At 43.2% G+C, this 16,428-nt stretch overlaps 1 protein-coding gene across 6 annotated transcripts in view; it reads right to left on the bottom strand.

Moving 5' to 3' along the window:
* The window catches only part of MARF1 (meiosis regulator and mRNA stability factor 1), a 66,812-nt gene that overhangs the window by 45,605 nt on the left and 4,779 nt on the right, over positions 1–16,428 (bottom strand). For 3 of the 6 annotated variants that reach the window (XM_065924389.1, XM_065924385.1, XM_065924386.1), the window contains exons 3-15: positions 13,876–14,559; positions 12,916–13,090; positions 11,791–12,017; positions 10,881–10,998; positions 10,136–10,308; positions 7,866–8,291; positions 7,476–7,633; positions 7,229–7,387; positions 5,745–5,934; positions 4,863–5,041; positions 3,186–3,266; positions 731–967; positions 482–601 (exon numbers count right to left, since the gene is read on the bottom strand). In XM_065924389.1, coding sequence (XP_065780461.1) covers positions 482–601; positions 731–967; positions 3,186–3,266; positions 4,863–5,041; positions 5,745–5,934; positions 7,229–7,387; positions 7,476–7,633; positions 7,866–8,291; positions 10,136–10,308; positions 10,881–10,998; positions 11,791–12,017; positions 12,916–13,090; positions 13,876–14,559 — 2,927 coding nt within the window. The remainder of the gene's footprint in view (positions 1–481; positions 602–730; positions 968–3,185; positions 3,267–4,862; positions 5,042–5,744; positions 5,935–7,228; positions 7,388–7,475; positions 7,634–7,865; positions 8,292–10,135; positions 10,309–10,880; positions 10,999–11,790; positions 12,018–12,915; positions 13,091–13,875; positions 14,560–16,428) is intronic. The other 3 variants (XM_065924391.1, XM_065924387.1, XM_065924388.1) reach the window with 3 other exon arrangements.

Here is a 16,428-nt window from a genome sequence, read left to right on the forward strand (position 1 = left end):
GGGCAATTTTCTAGCAGAGGGGATTAAAAGTAAGGTAACCAGGTTCCAAGTTCAAGCTCCTCTAAACATATTGTTCAGTGGCTTTACAGCAACTTGCTACCATGCTGGCCCCTCTATTAAGCCTACCATGTTGCCCATGATGTGGTTAAATGGGCTAGTGAAGAATACTTTTCTCCCTTATATGTTGCAATCTACCACTATTTGAAACTGTGTACCTTCTCACAGTACTTCCAACTATCTCTTCTCTGTGGAGGAGAATCTGCCCCACTCATGCTGATGTTTCTAAAATTCAGCACAAACAGGAAATGTTCTTGTTGAAATATCAAGTGAAAGGATCCCATGTTAGATACACTTCGACTACCAGTGGTAGCTAAAAAGATTAGGCTGAAGCCTGGTACAGTGCGTGCTCCGGGAGAGGCACAGGTAGAGGGCAGACCTTCTAGAAAGAGAACGAAGGCTTCACAGTGGCTGTGACAGTCACCTTAATAAAGGCACGGTGCCCTCGTGTGTCTGCAGAAGACTATGGACCTGGGGCGCAAATGTCTTCAGAGAGAGAATCACAAAAGGGATCTTGTAAGAGTCTGGATCAAATTCGTGTTCACTGCGGAAAAGAGAACAGAAACAGAAAGCTGGCAATCTCAGTGGTCTAAGACATTCCCAAGGTAATTCTAACAGATGCTCCACAACCTTTTATAGAATGATTATTTCTCAAAGGAAATGCGTAACATACCTGAAATCCTTGTTGGGACAGTGCTGCCTGCAGACAGGCTCGTGATATTCTAACTCTTCAAATATAATTGGGCTGCAGTTTGTCGAGGAACCGTCGTGAGACTGGGAAGACCCCAAGGGGCTCTGGCGGGCCTGACTGCTGGGTAAGAGACACACCAGCCTGCCATTTCCTTGTTCACGGATTGCAACCGTGTCTGTTAGTTTATACAGATCCGACACATTCAACCTGTGTCCAAACCTAGAAACAAGGAAAAAGAGAGAGAGATGCGGACTTAAAGAGAATATTTTTCTTCAACTGTAGAGAAATGCCTGACCTGTTTAGATAAAGCTCTAACCAAGAACAGATCCCTGTCTCTTCAAAAAATAAAACTGGGATAATTCTATTATAAATTCATTCACCAACAAACCAGTAACACTTGGCACTCCTTGCCATCATCCCGGGCCCACTGCCCATTACAGTGATTATATGTATCCTTTGGTACGTACCCTCCGACCCCACAGTCTCTGTAAATACCTCACCTCAATTTCTGAAAGCTATCTGCCATAACCCCTGTCAACTTGGCCTCCCCTTCACTTCTAAATCCCTATTACCTCTCATCATCTCTGCTCCCCTCCCTCAGAGGTATTCCCCTTTCCAGCTACTCCTCACGTCCACTATGCTTCAGTCTCCTGATCTACACTAGACTGGACTCCCCAGTCACCACTCTGACCGGTGTCTTTCACAACTGCAACCCAAAGGCGCAGGAGCTGAAGGCAGACAGATGTGAGTTCAAATCCTGATTCTACCGTTAAGACCTTAGTCAAGTTATACAAGCAACCTACACCTCAGTTTGCCCGTCTGTAAAACGGGGTGACAATCCCTACATCATGGAGCTGACACGGGGGTTACACATGGTGTATATGGAGAGCACGCAGCACACAGTAAGTGATTGTTCAGGGTTATCTGCTCTGACGGTCTCCTCCCAGGGCCCTGTCTGCACGCTCAGATCTCCCTGCAAACATGTCTCAAGCCCCAGTCCCCACCCCCCACACTGCCCCGCTCCACGGAAGCCCAGTCTCCTCTCTGCTCGCTCAGTCTGGAGCTCTTGCATCTTCTCTGAAATGGAGACAGCTGGTCTCTCGAGAGCCGCCTCTGCTGTTTCACCATGCAGTCTGCCACCCTGTTCCCTCCAGGATTTTCTCCACAGGACTCCTCGGCGTCAGCTTCTGAGTCACCAGAGGCTGCCTCCTCCTCCGCTCCAAACCTCACACCACCTTCTCAGGCTGTCCCCGCTCCCCTGATAGCACTCTGGCCTCTGGGTTCCCACCAGCTTCCAGTCCCTACTGCCATTCCACCCAGTGCTGCCCTCTCTCTGGCTCTCCTTCCATTCCTCTGAGCTGATCTGTTCCCAGGTGTTCCAAGCTCATCTTTAGGCAAACAACTGCCGTATCTTCAGAGCTGACTTCTTTCTTGAAGGAGACTCCACATGTGTAGAAGATCCCCTGAACACTCTTCCCAGACATTCCAATTACTCCCTAAAATTTGGATGCTCGAAGCCAAGATTAAAAACTTACTGTACCTCCTCAACAAGCTTTATTTCTTTTCTATTCCAGCTTAACCATATAACCTTTCCCTCAGTCATCTGGGGCAAAAAACTCAGAATCAAACTGACCTCTATTTTTAACCTTGCCTGCTACATAAAACTAGTTACTAAGCCCTATTTCACTGACATCTGAAACTTCTGTGGTGTCTAGTTCCTCTCTTCTGACAGTGTCTGCTTAGAGCTGGGACTGGTGCCCACGTTCCATGTCCCCCTCTCCCCCAGTTCCGTTCACTCCAGCTCAGACACCACACCTGCCTGAAGCCTTCTCACCACCACACCTACCCTCTCCCCTCCTTTCTCTGACACTTCAGTGGCTTCCACTACCCATGCGATCGATCACGGCCAAGCTCCTGGTTCCTTGCACCCTCTGTAACCTCAAAGCATTTTCTCCTTTGTAAGGACAGTTTTCTTTGTTCTATACAATAAATGGTGACTGTCTTTTTCCCTTCCAGTCATTACCCTCCCCCCCACTCAAAGAAACGGGCTGTCTTCCCAGCTCTGCACCCTCCAGAGCCTTTCGCTCCACTGGCATTTGCTGAGTGTCTGCTGAGCGCTGAGCACTGAAGACTCAGGTCTGATCCAGTGCCCGCTGTCCCAGAGCTTACAGCCTAGAAGGTGCCTGAAAACGTTCACTCAATGATTAACAGAAGAAATCAGCCAAGTGGAAAAGATACAAGTACAGCTTTAGGGACTGAGGTCTAAATTTACTAAAAATAAAAGACGTTTTTAAAATGTGTGTTTTTAAAACTGGACTTTCAATCTGAACACCACTGTCTTGGTCTTATTTCCTCCACTGGCTCCCTAAGAGTTGCCACCAGGGTAAGTCTCCCATCAGCACTGGCTGGATCAATGAAAACAACAGCCTTCACTTACTTTTTTTCATAGATATCTGTAAATTTAAAAAGAGGCAGACAACAGGCAGGAGCATCCTGAAGAATGGACATTGTTTCTGCGCTGCAAGAAAAGCGGTTAGCCCATTAGAGAACAGATGTCTTCCTCTCTTTCCATGTTGTTTTTAAAAACAAGAGTTCATTTAATTAACACAATGTGTACACAAAATAAATACACTCATTTATTCTCAGAGTTTGAGCTTCCGGAAAAACTTAAAAGGATGGACTTTAGGAACATGGCAATTAAAGAATATTTAATTATACACTAGGACTTTTATCAGACTCAAGCAGAGCTTTCCACACCTGTGTATCAGAAAGCAAAGGGCAGATGAGCCTGTCTCCTGCCACACTGTAGTTCTATCAGAGAGATGGGAGAGGACTCCCCACAGCTGAGGATATACAACTGAATACACTTTAAGAGTGACTGGCTTTGAGGGACTTCCCTGGTGGTCTAGTGGCTAAGACTCTGCACTCCCAATGCAAGGGGCCCAAGTTCAAGCCCTGGTCAGGGACCCAGATCCCACATGCCTCAATGAAAAGCCTGCATGCAGCAATTAAGATCCTGTGCAATCAAATAAATACATAATTTTAAAAAAAAGTGGCTGGCTTTGAGTCACAGGATTATGGATGATTCTTCTGTTCCTCAGCTTCTTTTATGTTTCTGAAATTTCCAAATTTTCTTCAATGAGTATTATTTTTATTCAAGGAAATTTAAAAAATTACTTGAAATAATGGTGAAGTTTTGACTTGTGTACGTTGTGAAATGATTACCACAATCAGTTAAGTGAACATCCATCATCTCATACAGATACAAAACAAAAAAAGAATGTTCCCTCTTGTGATGAGAACTCCTCTGATATACTCTCCTAACAACTTTCATGTATGACAGCAGTATTAACAGTATTAGTCATGTTGTACATTACATTCCTGGTACTTGCATTATCTTATAACTGGAAGTTTGTACCTTTTGACCACCTTCATTCAGTTACTCCCCACCCCCCACCTCCAGTAACTACAAAGCTAATCACTTTTTTCTGTGAGTTTGCTTGTTTTTTGAAGTATAATTGACCTACAACAGTATATTAGTTACTGGAGTGCAAATCATTATGCTGTACACCTAAAACTTAAACAGTGTTCTATGTCAGAAGCATATCATGAATAAAACCATCACCAGATCCCTTGGATTAATCTAATTATAATGTAGATATATGGGGCTGGGTGTCTATTTAACATTGAAGATGAATCTGCAAATTGAGAGTGGAGAACTTTGTAGATTTGCCCCTTACAGACAAATCTACCTTCTACTAAAATTGGAAGGTAGTATTCCAGACTTTCTAGGCTTATAAACTTTTGCGGTAGAGGTCCACTATTTTTAGAACCTGTTCTGGATATGTGGCATATTATTTTACTCTTAAATGCCTGCCAAATTTAAGCTAAGATTCATCTTGATTAATGACTTGAACAAGAGTAAATTATTCTAGTTAGCTTATTACTAACGCCTACCTTATTTCTAACTCTATCAAAGGAGGGGGGAACAAGCATCACTGCATATGTAAGCATCACAAGAGGGTTGGGGATGGGATAAAATCTATTTTTATTATTTCTAAAATTGTTTCTGGCCCAAAAATAACATTTTTGAAATAAGTGGCTTGTTCTTTACCTCAGTAAAGAGAGTGATTTATTAGCAGCTCCTGTGGCAAGTGAGACCAGGATTTTCTTGCTGCCAATTTTGTATCTGTGGAGGCTATTCACCGCACCAATAGCTTCTTGTAAGTTCTCCATCTGAACCACAGCTTTGAGCTGATAATCTGTATGGGGGCTGAGCTCAACGCTCTTCACCTGCAGCAGTAAGAAGAAAACAGAATGCCGATCTACCAGAACCGTGTCCTCTTGAAACTGAAGGTCAATCACTCAGGAACTCGCTTGGGGACTTCAGTGCTGCCATGAGGGAACCTGTCTGCACTCTGCACTTCCGCCAACCACAACGGAAGCAAGCTAGGACGGGTGACCTGCAGGGACATGACACCAGCCTGGCCGGCCTGAGCTCTGGCACACAGATCTCTCCAAGGCAGGCTCAGGGGCCAAGACACACTGGGTCTGCTCCAGATCCTGCCCAACTGGGGCAGAGCCAGGTTAAGAACCAGCAAAAGGTGCACGTTTTAGCAACCTGCACCCAAAAACTGAATCGGACACTGTAAGATGAACAAACAAAAACAGTCAACATCATTTTAGAATCCTGTTTCTGTATTTTAGCAGCTGGAGCTAACTAAAATCCATCAGTGTTTTATTTCCCCAAGAGCCACTTAAATCCCTGCCCGGGACCACAAGTATGTCTCTCCCAGGCTTCTTGCTCCCTGGGGCCGCATCCTAAAAACTGAACATACAGCACCAGCACAAGGCGACCTGGGTATAAAAGAAGGCATTCAAAATCCTGAAGCAACGCTTAAAGCCTGCCTGTGGCTATGTGTGCTGAGTCAAGTGCGCTCATCTTGAAATGCAGCAAGGAGTACAACAAAGGCAAGAGAGAGAGTGAAAAGGTTACCTTGCCGTGCCTAGAAAATGCTTCCTGCATGAGCTGCTGCAGCTCCTTCCGGGACAACCTGTAGTCCAGGTTACTGATCTGGACGTCAACACCATGCGCGAATGGGTCTGGGCAGTCGGCACCAACGCTCGAGTGCGCAGCGTTGAAAGCAAGCGGGGATGCTCTGTTTAAGAGGTTTGGAGACAGACTCCTGCTTAAAACGTATGGAGTGAGGCTTAAAAACTGTTTAAAAATGTTTTAAAACTGTTATTCTACTTATTCAGTTTATGTCATTTAGCTTTGCTTGAAACTACATTAAAAACTGTTTTCCAAAATACAGTTTGATTCTCAAACGTGCTTTTTCTTAAAACATCACACTGATTAGACTCATTGTCAGAAGTACTATCTGTTGACACCCTGATTAACAACAACAACAAAAATTTTACTTAACATCAAACATTCTTTTGTTGGATTATTTAAAACTAAAGGCAGAAATTACAGGCAGGGTTGATGAATCCATTTTCCACTTTGGGTATTTATTCTTAGGAAATCAGCCTGTGATACTAACGTCAGCCATTTACCCTCTCCCCTGCTCTGAAAAAGCCAGATATTCTTGCTTATATGTTTCGGCTTTTCTCCCTGGGAGGAAAACTTTTACATCAATTTGCAGATGCCATTTTACAGGTTCAAAGTCACTTTCAACAGTGAGTTTTCACCAACCCAGCAGAATAAATACAATGCTAGCAGGAGCTCATGAGGCCTAACATGGCCTTAGGGCTCCTTCTGTTCTCCGAGCTTCCAGACTTACTCAGAGTAAATTCAGAAAGCTTAAATAAGGTGTTACACAGATGGTTACAGTGGTTTACAGAGACCTTCCTTTCCCTAACAGCTTCCAATAATTACCCTATGAATAAAAAGAACCAATGCATGTCAGTTTGGGCCTCTTTCTCAGTCTGATGAAGTGATGAAGTGATAAGGACGTAGTAAGGACACCTTAATGTGCCCCCCATCACTGGCCAAGGACTCCAGGACAGGCTTCTCTGACCTCAGCTTACTGTGACTCCCGCATGGAGGATGGAAAAAGGCAAGAAACAATGCCCCCAAGTGTTACCTGAGGGAAAGGGAACTGGTAGAAGAGCGGTGGAAGCTTTCTCTTTTACTTTTATTATTTTTTATGGTTCAAACATTTTCGATTTTTAAAATTTTTACTATAAATTTCTACTGGAGAAGTAAGGTTGCTTTACAACACGTGTTAAGTTTCTACCGTACAGCAGGGTCAGCCATCCCTCATTTTGGATTTCCTTCCCGTTTAGGTTACCAAGAGCATTGAGTAGGGTTCCTTGTGCTGTACAGTAGGCTCTCATTAGTTACCTGTTTTATACGTAGTACTAAGGTTCCTCGTTTAATTATGCACTTCTGTATTGCTTGAATTCTGTTCAATAAACAGATTACTTCATAAGCCCTTCTACTGCATACAACCACTCCACGGATCAAGACCCACTCACCGAGAAGACCAAGGCTGAGCCGTGAGCAGGGGACTCACTTGCCTGGATGCGATCAACTTGCTAAAAGCAGACGGGTAACTCACTTGAAACAGAGTCTCCTCTTTCTCTTTTCTCTCCACAGGAGAACTGGTAACACTGCGGGCGCTGAGGTTCTCTTTCCTGGTGGAGAGAAACATTGCAGGCAAGAGGTCACCTGTTTCCCTTCACATCAAGACAAGCAGCTACGAGGGAGAGTAACGGGACCTACTTGGGATTGGTTTTGTAAACAGATTCTGCCAACCCTGGGGTTTTAGGTGCGGGCGCTGCAGCACTTAAATTTCTGTGAGGAGGCACCCCCGGCCTCAGGTGGCCTTGCTGGGGCTCACTGCTTCGAGTGCCGGTCTTCGACTCCAGGCGGCACAGCTCCTTAAGAAAGACAAGAGCAAGGGAGTTTAATAGTTAAAGTCTCCAAGATGTCTCAGACCTTGTACAGGAAACACCTGTCTTCAAACAGCCTCAAAAACGTAGGAAAGCAAAAAAAAATACAGACACACCAAAAGCAGGTGAGTCTTTTGAGAGAGACTCACGAGAGAGAGACGGAGAGACCATGAAAGCAAACCTAGCATAAACTTCAGGAAGCAAGAGGTGTCACAATTACCTGTAAACTTTTCACATTGGTGTTTTTGGGAGCAGATCCAGAATTTGCCTGCGACCCTTTTCCAGGTGTAGCTTTGGCACTGGAAGGTGACTCACTTATATCTTTGATGAGGCACAGTTTTGGATTCTTAAGTTTCTTAGGAGACTTCACTTTATCAGCAATTGCATTTGAACTCTTGGTTTCACAGAGTTCACCGCTTTTTGGAGTAAATGACACGATGATCCTGTTACCAAAGACATCTTCATTTTCCATTCGCTTCAGAGCCCGTTCCGCGCTGTCTCGGTTTATGAAGCGGAGGATGGCGCTGCAGCCTGTGATGTTCAGCACTTTCCCGCCACAGTTATCGGACAGGCGTCTGAGCCTGTTGCTGATGCTCTTGCCGTCTTTGTTGGCTGGTAGGTTATAAACATAGAGCAGAGTGTGGCACTGTGGACACAGACAAAGTGTTAAAACAGGTGGACTCAGGGGCCCACACTCAATTACAAAGAACAATGATCTCCAAACTACAGTGATCTCAGGGGAGGGAGAACAGAGAGTTCCATGGGAAAGGGTACACATACCTAGACTGAAAAACACAGAGGAAGGAAAAAAGAAGAAATGTATCTAAAATAATCACTCTGGTGAATTAGAAAAACTATGTGGCAAGATTTAATGTTCTGAATAATCAGGTTTGGTTTTTTTTAATCATAAGGAATAAGGATCTCTACCATGGGTAACCTCTCACCTAAGATACTACATTTGACTTAAAGGCCTTCCAGATTAAAACAGGGAGTGCCAAACAGAAGCAGAGGGAGGAAATGTAGCTACAGCCAGGAGAAATAAGGAATACTAACAAAAGTGAATTAGCGGTGCAGCTCCAAAGCTTGAAACAGGTATTGCCAACTGCAGACCATCCCAAGCATGTGTTTAATCTCGGGTATCTGGGGTGCAGAGGGACAAGCACTGCAAGCGCCTGAATCTGGAGACAATCACGGTGGGACCTCCAGTGGCTTGCTTTTTTTCCCAAAGGGCTGACTTCCTCCTCACTAAAATGAGGAGGTTGGGTGAGATCATTCCTAAAGTGCTTCCGTAACTCTCAAGTTATTAAAGTATGTGAAAATTGTATTTCACGAATGGGACTGCCTACCCTTCTGGGCCATCCACACTACAGCTCCTTTCTATTATTATTAACGTGTGTTAGTTGCTCAGTCGTGACCAATTGTGACCCCAGGGACTGCAGCCACCAGGCTCCTCTGTTCAGGGGATTCTCCAGGCAAGAATACTGGAGTGGGTTGCCGTTCCCTTCTCCAGGGGATCTTCCTGACCTGGGGATGGAACTCGAGTCTCCCGCAATGCAGGCGGATTCTTTACCATCTGATCCACCAGGGAAGCCACATGTATTCTCCAAACAGCTTAAACACAAGTTCAGTGTCCCAGTAAACATCTTATCCTGAATCAAGACTGTGAGAAATGTTCGTTCTGCTGGAAACAGTGCACATTCTCCTGTTAGTGGCTTATCAGGGTGACAGGTGTAGTGCCCACTACTGCTGGCTGTGCTCGCGCATGGCAGGGTCTGCCAGCAGAGGAGACAGGCTCAGAGGCCAGCTGGAGCTTCAAGATTAAGTGCCGCAACTGTACAGTCATTCTGCTTATTTGACTCCAACCACACCAAGATATGCAAACCATCATCATATTCTTTACCCTTAAAACTTGGGCAAAAACAGTAGTAACTCTCATTCCATTACTGCCATACACCTGACACAAAACACTGCTAACTGGCAAGTGCTTGTCAGTAAGGTGAATCTAAAAGTCAGTTTCCTGTGATATTTTGGAAAATATAAAACCAAAATTCACACACTGGGTTTCCCTGGTGGTACAATGGATAAGTATCTGCCTGCCAATGCAGGGGATATGGGTTTAATGCCTGCTCCAGGAAGATTTCACATGCCATGGAGCAACTAAGCCTGTGCGCCGAAACAAGAGAAGCCACCACGATGAGAAGCCCATGCACTGCAACAGAGCAGCCCCCGCTCGCTGCAACTAGAGAAAGCCCGAGAGCAGCAACAAAGACGCAGCACAAACAAAAAAATGAAAACACAACAAAAAAATTCACACACATCAGTTCTCTGTATATTTATAAGAGAATGGAAAGTTTCTAGGCCTATTTCAGAATCTAGCCAGCCTACTACAAAGAACACCCTCATCTGGGCTTGGACACCCATTATGGAGGACTGTCTTAAGTCTCCACAATCTTAACTAGACTACAGCAGAAAGAACGCAAACCCACTTACTGGCATTTTCAGTGGTAACCTGGGGGGCAGGTCAGAAATGAATTCTTCAAATCTGATCAGCTCGTTGGCGTGATGCAGCAGTGCTTCTGAGGCCTGGTTTTTGTGGACCAAAATTATATGGAAACCATGCCTGTGTCTCAGGTCACTAAGTTCCAATGCGAAATTGACATCAGCTGAAAGACAGGGTACAGCCCACCCCCATCTCCACAGATTAGAAACACTTGACAGGCAGGCAACTCCAGTAACACCCACTGAGAAGGAACAGCAGGACTGTATTCAAAGTGGCCCCCCGACCCCTTTAGAATAGGAACACATTTCAAGTCAGAAGAATTAACGTGGTAAGACAATTTTACCACAGACTCATGCTGAACCCCAAGACACATTACTTTTAGTAGTAAAAAGGAACAAATATTAATGTGCTGGGGAGCCCCAATTTCATCTTGGATTTTTCTTTTAAATAAGCAAAACAGGGCCCAGGAGTTAAAAAAAAAAAAGAAAGAAAGAAAAATTACATTTTCTTTAACATACTTGGCTTTGCAAGAATCCTTACTCAAATTCCCAGGAGAAAAATACAGAAATCCATGTAGATTTTTTTTTTTAAAAAACAGTTTTCAAAGATAAGCATAAGCATGTCCCATGTATTTCAGCATCTTTGGGGGCACACTTTATTTTAACATATTCTGGCTTCTATGGTAATTCACACATAGAGAGTTTAGCTGAAATTAGCAGATGTTTCTACACTTACTTGACACAAGAACCACAGTGGCGGGAGCGGTGTGAGTATTTGCAAACCTTCGGAGGCTCTGGCGGAGCTTGTCATCAGCAGCATTCTTTGCAGTAGCATTGATGTGGGCAACGGTTACCTGCATTAATTTATAATAAGGACAAATGAGAAAGAGCTGAGGTTAGAAAATCACTACACATTCTGCCCACATCTTAATAGACAGTTCTTGAGGAACCTTTGATTTCTATTGCCACTCAGGGATGGGGAAAAAAAAATTACAATCAAATCTCAATAATTTCACATTCAGTTCTCCAGACAAATTAACTAGATTCATTATTATCCCTACTTTCTTCTCTAATCTGCTTTTGTACTTCATCCATCCCCCTTTCAGAATAGAAAGTGAAATCTGAAGTAGTTAAATTAGCTCTCTCTAGCATCTTTTGCCAACAATGTGTGGGTGGCAGAGATTTGATATATGATTAAGGTAAGACTCGGGGCTGTGTTTGATGTTATTAGCTTCCAGCTTAAAAGAACAGACTTTGGGGACAATCTGGATTTAAATCCAAGTTCATCCACTTACTGGCCATGTGATCTTGAAAAAGTTGCTTAACCTCTTGGGCCCTTTCATTTGTAAATTCCAAATAATAAACCCTATGAGCATTCACAGAGCAGTTATGAAAATCAAAGGAAATGATACACATGGAATCACTCTGCTAGGAAAGCACTAGTCACGTGTAAGCAGACTTGCTAAAAAATCAGACATGATGAAATGATTTCAGCTGCTTAAAGAAATCATCTTTTCCTATTTTATTTATAAACTTAGCACAAACATATTATTAATAACAAATTTTCAACTGTAGTTCTTAAAAAAAAATCATGTGCTTATTCTTCTACTGAGACAGATAAAAATTCTTTTTTCTTTTTTTTTTACCTGGCAATTATTCAGCTCTTGAATAACTTCTTTATTTTCTTTACTGATATCACATACACAAATGAATTCTGCTTCTCTGTGGCCTTTAAAAAACTTCTCCCGGATTCTCTGTACAACTGCAGTAGCTGAGCGGCCAGAAGGGACTGAGCAGTTTTCAATATCCCAAAAAACCCCAATGGGGGGTAAGTTCTCTAGCATCTGTCCGGCCAGCGTAACTTCTGGTGACCCTTGAGAAATGTGAACACCTTTGATTACACACAGCAAAAAAACAGGTTAAGATATTAAAGATAACAGGTAATAAAGATAACATTCTCCCAGGGGCAGGAAAATGAAATTACAGATTGATGTTAAATTTAAGGATGCTGACCTCACTGGCTGGCCCAGTAAGACAGACAACCCCAAGTTGCCAAAGTATCTCTAAGTGCTAATTCCTTTTTCAGGAGAGAACAAATCCAAAAGTCAATTTACTTTAGGCGCACAATCAATCCATCACAAAGCGTGAGCCACCCTCACACTGACCAGGCATGCCCCTCAGCACTAATACACAGGTGACTGGACACTGCCCTCTGGGGCCTGCCGTCATGCTGGGCCCACACTTCACTCAACGTGGGAGAGCAGTGAAAACGAACGGGGAAGGTGTTATAGCCCGTGACTTTTAATGGCTTTTAACACTGCAGGAACATCTGATCCAACTTTTGAAAAAATATTTTTACAAGATAAAATATCATAACAGCTACTTTTGGGGGAAATGATCTTAGGTTTTCAAATACTGTTTTTTTGGTCAGCCATTTCTAAATACTAATTATCTCTGGGCAACATACAACAAACAAGTGGGATTATGAACCTAAGCTGACACCAAGTCCCTTCCAGCACTCATTTCTCCTCATATACTCCCCATTTTTCTATATACAGTTTCTGATCTCAAATAGCCCCAGCTCAACATAAATGGCAACTGACCTACTGGTCTATAAGAGTAAGAAGATTTTTACCAAGAGATGGAAATGGGAGACTCACATATATAGGAGTTCCAGAACCCCAAGGAATCTTTTAAAGGCAGTTAAATTCAGTGTTAGTATCAGGTATTGAAAACTTTAAATATGCATTTTATACAATACTGTCATTTACCAAATTTCGAAGCGGCTTTGCCTAGAGTGGTCGCCAATAATAGCGTGGTCTCCTTTCCTGTTCCTTTGGTTCCACAGCCATTACACAGAGGAACAGTAACAGGTGCAGTCTGAGTATTTGGAGGTGGTATATTTGGCCAGACTTTAGCAGCATCAATTATACTATTTCTTGCCGGCTGTTTTAAAATTTTTTTAAAAAGAGGAGGAGGTTTCAGATACATTATTTCAGAACTTAAGAGTTACACACAGCAGCTGAAAATATATTCTAAGTGTTTCTCCTTTCCACCTGCTAACCTCTGATAAAATATATTTTCAAATCACCTTTCCCAGAACTACCAAAGCATAAACTCACTTCAAAGTGACCTGAAATGATCAGGGAAGATATTCACACAATTAGACCTTTACATTCTGGGGTATGTGTCTGTTACAGTAGAAACCCTCAGACACACTTCACAAAAACAGGAAGTTAAAGTCTTTACTTGAGCCCCAGGTGTGACGGAGGCCAAATTTCAAGCTCCCCCAATTACTACAAAAGGACAACAGGCAGCCATCTATATTACATGAATGAGTCTATGTATCAGGTGAGAATTAGCTATAAGAAATTCCAGTTGTGCCCCAGACTTTAAAAACAAGAGAGTGCAAGTCTTTGCCAAGCTAGGCTCCCATGTAGGAAACAGATTTATTATAGGAGACCCTAAAAGCATGAACTGAATAACTACACTAGACTTTTCTGAACAGTCCCTCCCACTGTACCCTCTGCTTTCTTTCTGAACCACAAGAAGTTATGCTGATGGGGAGAAAGCCACATCATGAAAGAGTCTTCAACCCCAAACACAAAACCAAGATTGTTTTTTGTCTTTTTTTTCAAGATTTTTTTTTTAAAAATAAAGTCATTTTATTTTTAAAAAGTCATTCCTCAAACCTTAGCTGCACCCAACATAACAAATAAAAAGATACAAACCTTGTTGAGACAGTCTTCGCAGTAAAGTGAGCCCTTTAAACAAACTGGAGGTACCACATTTAGGTGCAAAGAGTTGGTGCATAAGTGAGGCGTGAGCTCCGACTGTGAAATGTGTTCTTCCAAGTGCCCGGGAGCCCCACTTGTGAAATCAGAACAGGGGAAATAGCCCGCAGAGGAAGAATAGCCCTGGAGAGCTGGAAACTGATGCAGCTTGTGCGCGTTACCATGGCACGACTGGAAGTGCAGCTTCCCACAACAGGGCAGGTGCTTGCAGGAGGAGAGGTTACTTTCTAGACACATGCTGGGAAAGTCGCTTGCAACGCTGGCCAAGGTGTTCCTAGCTGAGGCGTTCTGCAGTGGAGGTGCAGACTGGAAAGCAAGCCCTGACCCTACCTGACACGTGATCGTCCTGGTGCTCTGCGAGTCTAACAGGGCGCCCGGGGGAACCAAGCTACCAGTCCCTCCGCCACTGCCACCACCAAAACGCACTGGCGAAGTGGAAGGGTCATTAGTGCGATGGGCACAGCAGCTTACTTTGGGGACAGCTGAAAGCTGTACTTTAGGTTGCTGAAGAGAGTGGATGTCTGGAAGTGGGACTGCTGGGAAAAGTTTAGAGCCAGCATGAAGGGGAGATGGTACATCCTTTAGTTCCACAGCAACTTTCTTGTTCTCCATGTAATCTTTCTGAGGAAAGAAAACCAGAACACAAGTTAATTTTATGAGGCCGGTGACTTGGGGTTACTCACACTGACTACATTAAAAATGAACACTGTTCAAACCTTATTTACATCACTCGATCTTAACCATACAAACAGAATGGCAGCTAAAACCAGGAGCGTTCTTCAATGGGAGGTGGACACTGAAACAGACAACTAAAATTAAGACTGTGTCCCTCCTGAATTTTAAGAGACTGGGGGAGGAGGTCTGTTCACATATTTAACAAGCCTGGTTAACCATCCGTGTCTCACTGGCGTCCCTTTGATAACTTCCCCTTGCCTCTCAGTGTCTTCTGCAGACAAAACAGGTGGTATGAAAAACAACACAGACACAACAGTATTCACTAAAGACAGCTCATGAGCAAAGTGCTTTAAGGAAAATACTAAAAATTTAGTAGTTTGCTAAATGACATTTAGCAAACCATGGGACATCACGACCTAAAGCCATAACGCCAACAACTCTTTTGTAGCCAGTGGAAAGAACTCGAGTAATAAGGAAACCACCTGGGAAACAGACATAAGAGAAATAGTTTATCATATGTCTCCAACATAGACACTTGGGGCTGGTCCATTTATTAAGATTATAGCATAGCCCTGGTGTGGAGACCTGGGTTTGAATGTGATACTAAATAGTTTGATGACCTTGGGTAAGTGACTTAACCTCATCTCTCCACGCTTCAATCCTATCATCCTTCAGTTGGGAACAGAATGTACCTACTACATTTGTGAGAAGGATAAAATGAAACAGTGCACCTAAAGCGCTCAGCAGAATACCAGGCCACTGAAAGGCGGTGCAGCGGGGTGGGGTAGGGGGGTGTCCAACCAATCAACGGCTTTTATTGGCTGAGTGAAGACACAATTAAGATGAAGAGGACGCCCTGATACAGTGACTGAGACATACTCATCCCTTAGAGCACAGAAGGGTCCATCTGGCTGCAATGATTTCACTCCTTCTGCTGATTTTACACTCACCTGGGAGAGTATATTCATATGGGAGAAATTTGGACTTTCAGTTAAGATTTTCCCTAAAAGGGAGATAATAGCGATGGTCTGACCAGTCAAAAAGTAGTGCGTTCTACCCTTGTGGGAATTACAATTCAGGCTGGAAATGAACTCATTGGCATGCTGATGGATTTAGATCTGGCTCTCGTGGGCAGGGTTACTGTGAGTCTATCTTCCTGAATGTCTTCAATTCTGGGTGCCAGTGACAAAATCGATACTCTGCATCTGGAAAGGTGACAGTGCACTTCTGGGTCAAGTGACTCCTTTAGGCCACAGGTCTGCCACCCTGGACCCCTGCCTGAAGCTGCCAGCCCTCCATGCACTGTCCCTGAACTAAAATTCTTCTGAAATAACTTCAGTTACTGATGCCATGCAACAAAGGCAGCTATGTAAAGAAAATGTGGAGGTGACAGGGAATTGATTATAAATTCATAGTAAAGTCTCATTTAATCCCCAAGTACAAGAGGAAAAAAAAAAAGGTGATAACATGATCCAGCAAATGAAGTCAGATAAAGTCAACATCGTTATGAAAAGACAAAAAAAGGAAGTCCCAAATATATTTAAATATTCAAGAGAAATCCTGAACAGAAAAAGATCATCAACAAGGTCATACAATCTTTCCGTGATTTTAAGACACAAAATTCAGAAGGTTACAGTAAAAAAAAATCTATTTCGTACTTTCTTCCCATTTTATTCTAAAATGTGGATTTTTGTCTTTGGAATCTATGACTTTGGAATCTATGAGAAACAAATCTTTCCCAAATTTCAACATCACACCTTTCAAGCATCTAATGTTACTCATTAGTACAGAATTTAAAAAACTTGTACCCTCACT

This window comes from Muntiacus reevesi, chromosome 2, assembly GCF_963930625.1.
Source record: "Muntiacus reevesi chromosome 2, mMunRee1.1, whole genome shotgun sequence".
NCBI lineage: Eukaryota > Metazoa > Chordata > Mammalia > Artiodactyla > Cervidae > Muntiacus > Muntiacus reevesi.